Raw genomic sequence first — 12,528 nt, 5'->3', positions numbered from 1 at the left:
CCCTGGACAGCTCCAGGGATGCAGGGGCAGCCACAGCTTCTCTGAGCAACCTGTGCCAAGGCCTGCCCACCCTCACAAGGAAGAAAATCTGCAAGAGCATAACAGATTTTCTTTCGAAGGACATAAACCAAGGAGTCAAGAGGAAATCACTTCTCTGCACCTCCCAGTTGTGTTTATCACTCAACAAGGCACTAAAAACTAATCACTGGTTACTTAAAACAAAGGCTGTGTTCCTGCTTAGGCATTCAAGAACAAGTTTCTAGCAACACCAACAGACATTTTGTTTGGCCTCTGAAAATTCACAAGCAGCCCACAGATCATACAGCCTGTCACAAGAAGCCTGTGCTCCAAATCTGAACACACATTAGCCCAGCAAATATCAGGGACTTCCTAACTCTCCATCTCTGTCACTGCTGAAGTGACAGCTCAGTCCCTCCCTGGAGCAGCCAACCTGGGCACTCTCCTTCCCCTGAGCCTGCAGGGCTCCTGATCGTGCTCAGCACATTCCCTGAGTTTCAGCTGCACATCACCAGCGTGTCAGTGCAAGGACAGAGGAGCAGCAGGGCTGCCAGCACAGGACTGAGCCCAGGGAAGCAGCTCTGCAGCGTTCCCGACCTTCCCTGACCGGCTTAGCCCGCGGCACCAACAGCAACAGCACCCAGAGAGGAGCAAGCCCAGTTTGGGCTTTGGTTCATACTGAGGCAGGGAGGAGGGAAGGCCAGGCACTGGAACTGCTGCCAAGAGGTTTGTTCATGTGGAACTGAAACCAGAAGGTGAATTTTCATGGAGAACCTCTCAAGCCCAGGGCAGTGCCCGTCCCCTGGGCTGGCACTGCTGGGGCACCTCCAGTGCTGGGGGCAGCTCTGGGTCCCTCCTGCCAGGAGAGACCCGGAGGGGCTGGAGCGTGTCCAGGGAAGGGAACGGAGCCCCAGGAGGGGCTGGGGGAGCTGGGAAGGGGCTGGAGAGTTCCTGAGGGAGCTGGGAAGGGAATGGAGAGTTCCTGAGGGAGCTGGGAAGGGAATGGAGAGTTCCTGAGGGAGCTGGGAAGGGGCTGGAGAGTTCCTGGGGGAGCTGGGAAGGGGCTGGAGAGTTCCTGAGGAGCTGGGAAGGGGCTGGAGAGTTCCTGGGGGAGCTGGGAAGGGGCTGGAGAGTTCCTGAGGAGCTGGGAAGGGAATGGAGAGTTCCTGAGGAGCTGGGAAGGGGCTCAGCCTGGAGCAAAGGAGGCTCAGGGGGACCTTGTGGCTCTCACAGCTCCTGCCAGGAGGGGACAGCCAGGGGGGATTTGGGATCTGTTCCAGGGAACAGGGACAGGACAAGGGGAAATGGGCTCAGGCTGGGCCAGGGCAGGCTCAGGGTGGGCAGCAGCAGGAATTTCTGCCTGGAAAGGGAGCTCAGGCCTTGGCACTGCCCAGGGAAGGTCGGAGTGCCCATCCCTGGAGGTGTCCAGGGAATTGCTGGATGTGGCACTCAGAGCTCTGGGCTGGGACAAGGTGGGGATTGGGCACAGCTGGACTGGATGGGCTGGGAGCTCTTTTCCAGCCTCAGGGATCCTGGAGTTCTGAGTACAAGCACCACCTCCTCTGCTGTTTCCATGTCCCCTGCTGCCCTATCACTCCACCAGCACAGATTTGGAGGGTAACGCAAGGAGCCCCATCAGGGAACGGATCCAGCTCAGCTGAAAAAACAGCCACGTTACACAAAGAAGTTTCCAGCCAGCTCAGTTCCTCAGCTCTTCACCACAGCCATCCCCAGTTTCTCATCAGCTCTGCGAGGCGTGTGCAAAACTGCTGCTCATTATTCACTGCCCTACATGAGAAAAAAATCCCCAAACACTCACACACAAAAGCTAAAAAAAACCCCACTAAACAAAAGCAAAACCAAACCACCCTTCTGGTACAGTATCACACCAGTCCAGCTCGCTCTGCAATCCTTCCCCTGGGTGTCCCAGCAGAGAGAGGAGAGGACAGCCCCTCTCCAGGCCAAACCATGCTTGTCCAACCTCCAGCAGCCCAGAGCCCAGGGGATTCCTGAGCTCCAGTCTGCATCCAGAGGACTGCATCCAACAGCCACCGATGGATCCACTTCCATTTTCTACTTTCATTCTGAACCCACCCATTTTTCCCCTCCAAAATTCCCCTGGCAGCCAGTCATGCAGCACAGCCACCTCCAAGTGGAAATGACTTTGGCCTCTCCTCCTGATGGGTTCAGGTCACAGAAATGGCTGAGCAGGAGTTGGGATGGAGGGGCTTTGCTGGGCCAGGGTTTATTGAGGTTTTTCCTTGTGTAATTCACCTGCTCCATGCCAGGAGTCAGAAGCAGACTGAGCCCACAGCCTGGGCACAACATGAACACAACTCACAGCTGCTGCTGCTCCTGTAGGCAGGATACAAAAAAGGGACATAATTATGGAATTATGGAATGGTTTGGCTCAGAAGGGACCACGAGGCTGATCCCATTTCACATTTCACCCCCTGCCAAGGGCAGATCTTCCACTAGACCATGCTGCTCCAAGTCCTGTCCAACCTGGCCTGAACACTGCCAGGGATGGGACAGCCACAAAATTTGGGAACAGGCAAACCAGTGCTTCCAACTGGTGTAGCAACCCCTTTTTTGTTTGAATCCTGAAACTACCAGTTTTTGAAACTTCACTGCAACCCCTGCACAGCAACAGCATCTTCACCACTCACACCATCATTTGTTTTCCCAAATCTGGCAAGTTTTTCCCCATTCTCTACCTGGAGATCCCTCCTTCCTTCTGACATTAATACAGCACAATCCTGAGTGAACAACTCCTCCCAGGATGCACAAACAAACTTGAATTTATTACTTAAGGACTCTTGAGGATTTGTTTTTAAAAACTTCAGTGCTTCAATGTGCCAATATGAAGCAATTTCAAAGCAAGTGGTTCCAACTCCAACCCACTTCTAATAAAGGCAAAATAAATAATTAAAAAAATAATAATTTCATCCAAGTAGTTTTCATATACTTTCATATTTAAAGTAATAGTTTTGCACACTCCTAGCACAGCTTTGGCTGTGTTCAAAATAAAACAAACTTCAAAAATCACTGTTTTTTATCTCTGGATTTGGAGACTTGCAGCCAGGTGAGTAAAGCTTAGGAGCACAACATACAGCTGCACCTCCAGGAGGGATAAAGATCCAGGGAAGTTTTACCTCCATCAGGAGCACAGGGGGGAAATCTCCAATACTCACACACCCTTTGTTCTCCTGAGCTGTTACTAGAGATTGCATGGGAAAACATTTTTTTTGTGACTCATCTTCATTTGCATTGAATTTAGTCAGACAACAGTGATTACATGCTTAGGCTCAGTTCTGGCATTCAAATCCTCCAGCAGCCATCCTGGCCAGAGGAGCCTCCCTCCCTACCTGTTCCCAGGTGCCAAAGGCTGGGCCCTGAGGAGCTCCACAAAGTGTGCACAGCTCCTCTGGATCCTCTACCCACAGCTCACTTCAAACCATCAACAACCCGACCCACTGAATGCCAATAAAGAGATTGTAAAAAATAAGATCTCAGGGATATGCTGCCTGGAAGTTACTTATCCTAATATTTGAAACACTCAAAATAAAGACAAACTGCCAGCAGCAGGGAGAGCACTAAAATGAGGAGGAGCACCACCAGTGCCAGAGGGGAGCTGCACCCACTCACCGAGCCAGCCAGGAGCACCTCCAGGGCACAACTGAGAAGTCACCACGGTTCTCAAAACCAAGCACCATAAAAATGATTCTTGCACCAGAAAATCGCTGAAGAACAGTTAAAATTTAAAGCAGTTAAGCCTTCCAAGATGTATTCCTTTTGTACCTGCAAACAGCAGGGCAGGGCTGAAGGCCCAGGCCCTGCCCTCCCCAGGGAGGTTAGCATGACTCTGGGATTTCTTGCAGAAATGCCATCTGGAATATTTATAGTGCCTGAGACGGGGCAATGAAATCACTCACACTGGCACCTCAGCACATCCAGAAGCTTAACTGCTGCTTTAGCAGGAAATATCAGATAGAAGTGACTCAAAGTCAAAGTGAGAGTATGTGGAATTACAGGGACAGTAAATTATCTCCCAGCAGCCATCATGGAGCAGGATTAGCCAGTGTGCAAAGATGAAATGTGAACAGAAGTTACTAACGTGAAGCAGAAATGTTCTATTAGTGTGTCTTCTCCAACATATGCAAACAGGCCTCTGGTTTGAGAGAATTAAAACCTTTTCCCCGTGCATCCTCCTTAGACAGAGGCCAGTTTCAATATTCCTTGAGGTCCTTCTTTTCCTTACAAACTAAAGACTAAGCCTTCCAGTGCTTGAAGGGAACCTACAGAAGAGCTCAGAGGGACTGGGGACAAGGATGGAGGGACAGGACCCAGGGAATGGCTCCCAGTGCCAGAGGGCAGGGCTGGCTGGGAGATTGGGAATTGTTCCCTGGCAGGGTGGGCAGGCCCTGGCACAGGGTGCCCACCCTGGATCCCTGGCAGTGCCCAGGGCCAGGCTGGACACTGGGACACCCTGGGACAGTGGAAAGTGTCCCTGCCATGGCAGGGCTGGCACTGGGTGGCTCTGAGGTCCCTTCCCACCCAAACCATTCCAGGATTCCATGAACCAGTCCCTGCCTACAGCCCCCACCAAACACTCCAAGACATTTTACGTGTGTCCCAGGCTGTTGGCTGAGCTCTGAGCAAACCCAGGGCAGGGACCAGAGCTGCTGGGGTTATCCAAACACAGAGGAGCCTCAGCCAAGGATCCAGTCACCTCCCGTCACCCACTGTGTACACAGGGCTTTGCAAACCACATTTCCGTGTTGCTACAAGTCAAAGACTCCATCAGAGGTTTTCCCCGAAACTCTGCTCTTCCAGAGCTGCAGGGCTGCTGTGCTGGGACTTCCCACAGCAGGGACCCCCATGGAACAGCCCTTTCCAGGCTCCTGGATTGCCCCTGCTGCTGCAGGGCCAGCCTGGCTGAGTGTGAGAGCTGCTGTCACCAGGGGGAATTTGAAATCCCCATTTCAGCCAGATTGCTGCATCACTTGGGAATAATGCAGAGAGAACTGAGTGGACCTGGGTAACTCAGGTGTTTGGATTCCTCCCTCAGGGATGGGTTGTTTTTCCCTAGGTGCTAATGGAGAGTCTCCCTTTCAAGTGACATTGTCTGCACAGGACACTTCCCTCCAAGTTTCCACATCCACTTACAGAGGATTATGGAAACAACACATTTAAGGCATCTTTGGGCAGCTAAATACCACACAGACAATCAATTTGTACCCCAACACCTGCCAAATTCTACTGTGAAGACACAAACCTGACATAACCAAAGGGTGTACACAGTTACCATCACCAGACATTCAGTTCAGGATTCAGGGAATGAAACACCTCTGCCTTCCAGTTTAGGCACTCCAGAAACAAACAGCCACTGGTCTGACTGGTGGGAAACACTTCCAAAATCTGCACACACACACTTCCTACTCAGCTTGGTGATACTTCTCTTGAAGGCCCCAAAACTGCACGGTCAGACCAGCAACTAATACTACTTACTAAATTATTAATTATTAAAAGCACGAGTTGTTGGAGCAGGAGCCACTGCGAGCCCGCTGACTTTTTAACTATGACGTTGACTATTTTTAACTTTGAGAATTGAAATAAACCTTCCCAACGAACTCCAGAAGCAAGGAATGTCATGTGATCCCAGCAAGGATCTGCCAAGCAGTGCCAAAATACACCCTGGCCACAGCAGCAAACCCATCTGGCCTCCCCGAGCTAGGGTATGCCATGGGAAGGGACAACATTAACTGCCACACAGTGCCCCAGCATTTCAGCAAAATGCCAAGCTGAGGCCCTAAGAGATTTCAGGGAGTAACCTTCTCAACACTTAGTTGTCACAAAGGTGGGTTTTTTCACTTTAAATTTCCCAAGCCTTGCTTAAGAGAGTATTTTTATATGTTATAGGCTGAGGTGCAATTTTTGGACGATGTTTCAACACAGATGAGGAAGTGCACAGGGGTGAACTTATACCCAGCACTAAGATCTACACTGACACTGCATGCTCCCTCAGCTGTATGACCAGTGATTTAAGGGATTTGCAGCAAACACAAAAGTCAGCTCCAGTTCAAATCCCTCAAAATAATTTTCTTTTTTATCCTTATGCATCTGCATGTGTTACACCAGCAGGTGCTGCAAGAAAGCTGAGCCAGGAATTATCCTTAATTTCCAGAGGCGGTCACCAAGAAGGTGAGAAGCTGCTGACCTGAACTCTTCATCTGCAAAACAAGATGTTGAGGAGAAGGCAAACGAAGCCCTGTGATAGCCCTGGGATGGAAGGATATTGGGTGCCAGGCCTGTCCCATGGCACAGATGGCACGGAAAAGGCAAAGACACATCCCTCTTTCTGATGTCACAGCAGCTCTACCTTGGTCAGGAGGTGCTCTGCGAGGAAGGGCTGGAATCAGCTTTGCCGAGGGGGGGAAAGGACAGCTTTGTTGGGCGAGAAAACAGACCCCACCCAGGAGCGCGACCGCCTGTGAGCCACATGGATAGCGCTGCAAACACGGGCACGGCGATCCCAGCGCCCCGCCGCCCGCAGCCGCAGGGATTAGCGCTGATGGAAGGGGCCAGGTGGGCTCTGCCGGCTGGCACAGGGCGTGGGGGGCGGGCTGCCAGCGGGGGGGCACAGCGAGGGTCGCTCAGGGTCACCCAGAGCGGAGAGAGGCTCCGAACACAGCCCGCCCTGCAGCGGGGGCGAGGCGGCACCGGGGCGGCTCTGCCGGGGCTCGGGGACAGCACCGGCACCGGCGGGGGGACACAGGGACGGGGCTGGGGGGGCACACGGGTGGGGCAAGGGGGTGACACAGCCACACGGGGCTGGGGGTCACAGGGGACTGCTGATGGGTGACATAGGGGTCCCTGGTGTGACACAGACACGGGGCTGGGGGTCCCTGGGTAGGGTCACAGGGGATTCCTGATGGGTGACATAGGGGATCCCTAGGGGTGACACAGACACGGGGCTGGGGGTTACAGGGGACTGCTGATGGGTGACATAGGGGGTCCCTAGGGGTGACACAGCCACACGGGGCTGGGGATCACAGAGGATTCCTGATGGGTGACACAGGGGGTCCCTAGGGGTGACACAGCCACACGGGGCTGGGGGTCACAGAGGATTCCTGATGGGTGACACAGGGGGTCTCTAGGGGTGACACAGACACGGGGTTGGGGGTCCCTGGGAAGGGTCACAGGGGATTCCTGATGGGTGACACAGGGGGTCCCTAGGGGTGACACAGACACGGGGCTGGGGGTCACAGAGGATTCCTGATGGGTGACATAGGGGTCCCTGGGGTGACACAGACACGGGGCTGGGGGTCACAGAGGATTCCTGATGGGTGACACAGGGGGTCCCTAGGGGTGACACAGCCACACGGGGCTGGGGGTCCCTGGGTAGGGTCACAGGGGATTCCTGACGGGTGACACATGGTGTCCCTAGGGGTGACACAGCCACACGGGGCTGGGGGTCCCTGGGAAGGGTCACAGAGGATTCCTGAAGGGTGACACACAGTGTCCCTAGGTCACACAGACACACGGGGCTGGGGGTCCCTGGGTAGGGTCACAGGGGATTCCTGATGGGTGACACATGGTGTCCCTAGGGGTGACACAGCCACACGGGGCTGGGGGTCCCTGGGAAGGGTCACAGGGGATTCCTGATGGGTGACACACGGTGTCCCTAGGTCACACAGACACACGGGGCTGGGGGTCCCTGGGTGGGGTCAGAGGGGATTCCTGATGGGTGACACAGGGGGCCCCTAGGGGTGACACAGACAGAGGGCTGGGGGGTCCCTGGGTGGGGAGGGGGTCACAAGGGATTCCTGATGGGTGACACACGGGGTCCCTAGGGGGCTGGACATAATACAAGGGACCCCTGGGGGGTGACACAATAACGGGACTGGGGTGAACACCGGGGGGGGGGGGTGGGTCCCCGGGGGTGACACAGGGACGGAGCCGGGGGGTACGGCGGTGAGAACCGGGGGGTCCGCATCCCACCCCCCCCGCGGGCGGAAAAGCACTGACCAATGGTGGAGATGAAGGTGGTGTTGAAGGCATCGTCGGAGAAGCGGAAGAGGACGCAGGTCTTGCCGACCCCCGAGTCCCCGATGAGCAGCAGCTTGAAGAGCAGGTCGTAGGTTTTCTTCGCCATGGGGGAGGGCGCGGCGGCCGCCGCCGCCCCTCCTCGCCGCCTCCTTCACCGGGCCCGGCCGCTCCCGAGGGCGGCGGCGACGGCGGAGGACGAGGAGGAGGAGGAAGAAGAGGACGAGAGCGACGAGGAGGAGGAGGAGGAGGAGGGGGCCCACAAAATGGCTTCCTGTGGCGGGGCGGCCTCGCGCGCTCCCCGCGCCCGCGGCTCCTCACGGGGAAGCGGCGGCGGCGCCCGCCCTCATAACCCCGCGGTGCTCCCCGGCTCCGCCCGGCTCGATGGCCCCGGTGTTCTCTCTCTCTCCGCCCGGGCCCTTCCCGGTCCTTCCCCCCGGGCGCTCTCGGCGGCTCCTCAGAGGCGCTGCCGAGGCTGCGCGCGCCGCCTCCCCCGCCTCGCGCACCGCGCAGGCGCGGCGGAGGGCGCGGGCGCGCGCACGCCGCTCTGACGTCACCCGCACCGCCCCGGTGACGTCACCGCGCGGCCCCCGGATTTCGGTTTATTTCGTGCGGTTATTTAGATTTGGTTTTTTTTGTTGTTTTTTTTTTTTGTGTGTGTGGTTTTTTTTTTTTTTTTTTGGTTTGTTTTTTGGTTTTTGCTCCGGTTAGCGGAGCTCCGGGAGCGAAGATCGCGAGGGGTTTAATTTAACGGGACCAGGTGCTGCTGGTGCTGCTGCTGCACTTGGGTCAGAACAAAGCGTCGGAGGGACCCAGGCTGCGGACGAGCACAGGGAAAGCGGCTTTGGGGTATTGCTGGGCATGCCCTGGCCATGAAACCCCTCGTATGTTGGGTTAATCCCCCAGTGTGGTACCAGGAACGGGGGTGATTCTGCTCCTCTGCCCCTGTACCCAGGAGAGCCCACCTGCAGAGCTGCCCCAGCCCTGGGGATTCCAGCAGCACAAGGACCTGGAGCTGCTGCAGAGAGCCCAGAGGAGCCCCCAGAGCTGCTGCAGGGCTGGAGCCAGGCTGGGAGAGCTGGGGGGGCTCACCTGGAGAGGAGAAGGATCCAGGCAGAGCTGGGGGGGCTCACCTGGAGAGGAGAAGGATCCAGGGAGAGCTGAGGGGGCTCACCTGGAGAGAAGAAGGATCCAGGGAGAGCTGGGGGGGCTCACCTGGAGAGGAGAAGGATCCAGGGAGAGCTCAGAGCCCCTGGCAGGGCCTGGAGGGGCTCCAGGAGAGCTGCAGAGGGACTGGGGACAAGGATGGAGGGACAGGAGCCAGGGAATGGCTCCCAGTGCCAGAGGGCAGGGCTGGCTGGGATTTTGGGAGCGACCCTCGCCCACCGCCCCGCTCAGCTGCGCTCCCGCCCCGCGGGTCCGCAGAACCCCGCCTGATGACGTCACCAGCCAGGTCCGCCGGCCCCGCCCTTGCGCCGGCGAAAGCCCCGCCCCCTCTGCGCTCCCCGCGCTCCCATTGGCTGCGCTCCCCTCCTCCCCCCCCCCGGTTGGAGTGACGTCACCGCGGGAGGGCAGAGCGCGACCGCGGGCGGGGCGGGGGGCGCCCCCTGGCGGCGGCGGCGTGAGGGGGCAGAGGGCGCTGAGGGGAGAGCGGAGAGTGCGGGGGTGGTGGGGAGGTTTGGCTGGCAAGGGACAGCAAAACCCAGCTCATTCCAGCCCTGCCATGGCCCGGACACTGTCCCAGTGCTCCCAGCCCCAGTGTCCAGCCTGGCCGTGGGCACTGCCAGGGATCCAGGGGCAGCCACAACTGCTCTGCGAATTCCATCCCAGCCCTGCCCACCCTGTCAGGGAACAATTCCTAATTCCCAATCTCCCACCCAGCCCTGCCCTCTGGCACTGGGAGCCATTCCCTGGCTCCTGTCCCTCCATCCTTGTCCCCAGTCCCTCTGCAGCTCTCCTGGAGCCCCTCCAAGACCTGCCAGGGGCTCTGAGCTCTGCCTGGATCCTTCTCCTCTCCAGGTGAGCCCCCCCAGCTCTGCCTGGATCCTTCTCCTCTCCAGGTGAGCCCCCCCAGCTCTGCCTGGATCCTTCTCCTCTCCAGGTGAGCCCCCCCAGCTCTGCCTGGATCCTTCTCCTCTCCAGGTGAGCCCCCCCAGCTCTGCCTGGATCCTTCTCCTCTCCAGGTGAGCCCCCCCAGCTCTCCCTGGATCCTTCTCCTCTCCAGGTGAGCCCCCCCAGCTCTCCCAGCCTGGCTCCAGCCCTGCAGCAGCTCTGGGGGCTCCTCTGGGCTCTCTGCAGCAGCTCCAGGTCCTTGTGCTGCTGGAATCCCCAGGGCTGGGGCAGCTCTGCAGGTGGGCTCACCTGGACACAGGGACAGAATCCCCCCTGTTCTGCACCTGGTGTGTTTGCAGTAGAGCCCAAGGCAACCTGGACATGAGGAATTCCTTGACAGCTCCTGCTCTTCCCACACAGGGGAGCAAACGTTCCCACAAGAGCCAGGCTGTGGAACCAGCATGGGAAATGCTGGAGATGCCCCATCACAGATTTTTCACAGACTCGACACTTCTCTCACACTGAATCCCGAGATCCCATGGTATGATCCACCACGCTGCCAACTGCAATTTGCTATCCTAATTAAGTATCCTTCTCTCATTAATTTCCCATTGTTCGCAGGATGAGTTAACTCATGTGAGGGCAGATGGGCTGCAAGGTTGGAAAAGGCCCTGGGGGTCCTGTACCTGGGCATGAGTCCAGGTGTGCCCAGGTGGGCAGGAGGCCCCTGGGCTGTGCCAGCTCTGGGGGCAGCAGGGCCAGGGCAGTGCCTGGGGCAGCTCTGGACCCCTCCTGCCAGGAGAGCCCTGGAGGGGCTGGAGCGTGTCCAGGGAAGGGAACGGAGCCCCAGGAGGGGCTGGGGGAGCTGGGAAGGGAATGGAGAATTCCTGAGGGAGCTGGGAAGGGGCTGGAGAGTTCCTGAGGAGCTGGGAAGGGGCTGGAGAGTTCCTGAGGGAGCTGGGAAGGGGCTGGAGAGTTCCTGAGGGAGCTGGGAAGGGGCTGGAGAGTTCCTGAGGAGCTGGGAAGGGAATGGAGAGTTCCTGAGGAGCTGGGAAGGGGCTCAGCCTGGAGCAAAGGAGGCTCAGGGGGACCTTGTGGCTCTCACAGCTCCTGCCAGGAGGGGACAGCCAGGGGGGATTTGGGATCTGTTCCCAGGGAACAGGGACAGGACAAGGGGAAATGGGCTCAGGCTGGGCCAGGGCAGGCTCAGGGTGGGCAGCAGCAGGAATTTCTGCCTGGAAAGGGAGCTCAGGCCTTGGCACTGCCCAGGGAGGGTTGGAGTGCCCATCCCTGGACATATCCAAAGAAAACCTGGATGTGGCACTCAGAGCTCTGGGCTGGGACAAGGTGGGGACTGGGACTCGATGGGCTGGGTGGGATTTTCCAGCCTCAGCGATTCTGTGAGAAGGTTTCCTACAGGTCGTGTCCCCTCTCAGGCCCAGCTCTGCCACAGGGCTGGGTGTGTTCAGTGCTTTGGTTTCTCACCCTGTGGGCTGTGCAGGCAGCTGTCCCCGCTGGCAGCCGGGCCCTGGCTCTGTCCCTGTCCCCTGAGCCCAGCAGCGGCTCCGCTGCGGCGCTGACACAGCACACAGCACACGGGGTTATTTTTGGCTCTTTGCTGGAGCAGTGGAAGGGCGCCTCACAAACACTTCCTCTGTGACTGAGCAGAGAGTAGGGGGAAGCTCCGTGGCACAGGCACGGAGCCCGGCTGGGAGCCGTGCTCCAGGGGGCTCCAGGCACTCCTGGGAGGTTTGTCAGCTCTGGGTGTTCACAGCTCCCTTTACAAGAACCTTTTGTCCTAGACACCTTGCTCATGGACTTCAACGCTTCAAGGAAGGTGATCTTTGGGATCCTGGAGAGGAAATGCTGCCACACAGAAATCTCAGAATCTCTGCGGTTGGAAAAGAGCTCCCAGACCTTCCAGTCCAAGCTGTGACTGATCCTCTCCTTGTCATCAGCCCAGAGCTCTGAGTGCCACATCCAGGCTTTCCTTGGACACCCCCAGGGATGGGCACCCCAAACCTCCCTGGGCAGCCCCTGCCAAGGCCTGAGCTCCCTTTCCAGGAAGAATTTTCTCCTGAGAGTCTCACATATCCCTCTGCAAGCAAGAGAAAATGTTTTGTGTCTGTTGTGTAAGGCTGGCCCTTGTGTCAAATTGTTAAATGTTATCCCATGAGGGAAGCAATTCCTCAGGAGATGCCTGACCAAGGACAAAGACACCTTTGGTCTTGGTGGCTCAGTCAGGAGAACATTGCTGCAGGACTGGGAGATTTGGAGATGCCCAGGCAAAGGTGGAACAGCTCCCACAGCTCTCCCCACCACATCCTTCCCTTGTCCTTCTGTCCTGATCCCCAGAGAACACTGATCTGTGACGAGGAGAAATTACCAAATTAGGACTAATGGGGTGTA

At 57.4% G+C, this 12,528-nt stretch overlaps 1 protein-coding gene across 1 annotated transcript in view; it reads right to left on the bottom strand.

Moving 5' to 3' along the window:
* The window catches only part of RAB10 (RAB10, member RAS oncogene family), a 43,424-nt gene extending 34,784 nt beyond the window's left edge, over positions 1-8,640 (bottom strand). Inside the window, exon 1 of the mRNA XM_077782495.2 lies at positions 8,050-8,640. Within this exon, the coding sequence (XP_077638621.1) occupies positions 8,050-8,176 (127 nt within the window). The 5' untranslated portion in view covers positions 8,177-8,640. The remainder of the gene's footprint in view (positions 1-8,049) is intronic.
* Positions 8,641-12,528: the final 3,888 nt, after the last annotated feature.

Source organism: Lonchura striata, chromosome 3 (assembly GCF_050655825.1).
Source record: "Lonchura striata isolate lonStrDom1 chromosome 3, ASM5065582v1, whole genome shotgun sequence".
NCBI lineage: Eukaryota > Metazoa > Chordata > Aves > Passeriformes > Estrildidae > Lonchura > Lonchura striata.
This window is presented reverse-complemented; position numbering and strand designations above follow the sequence as displayed.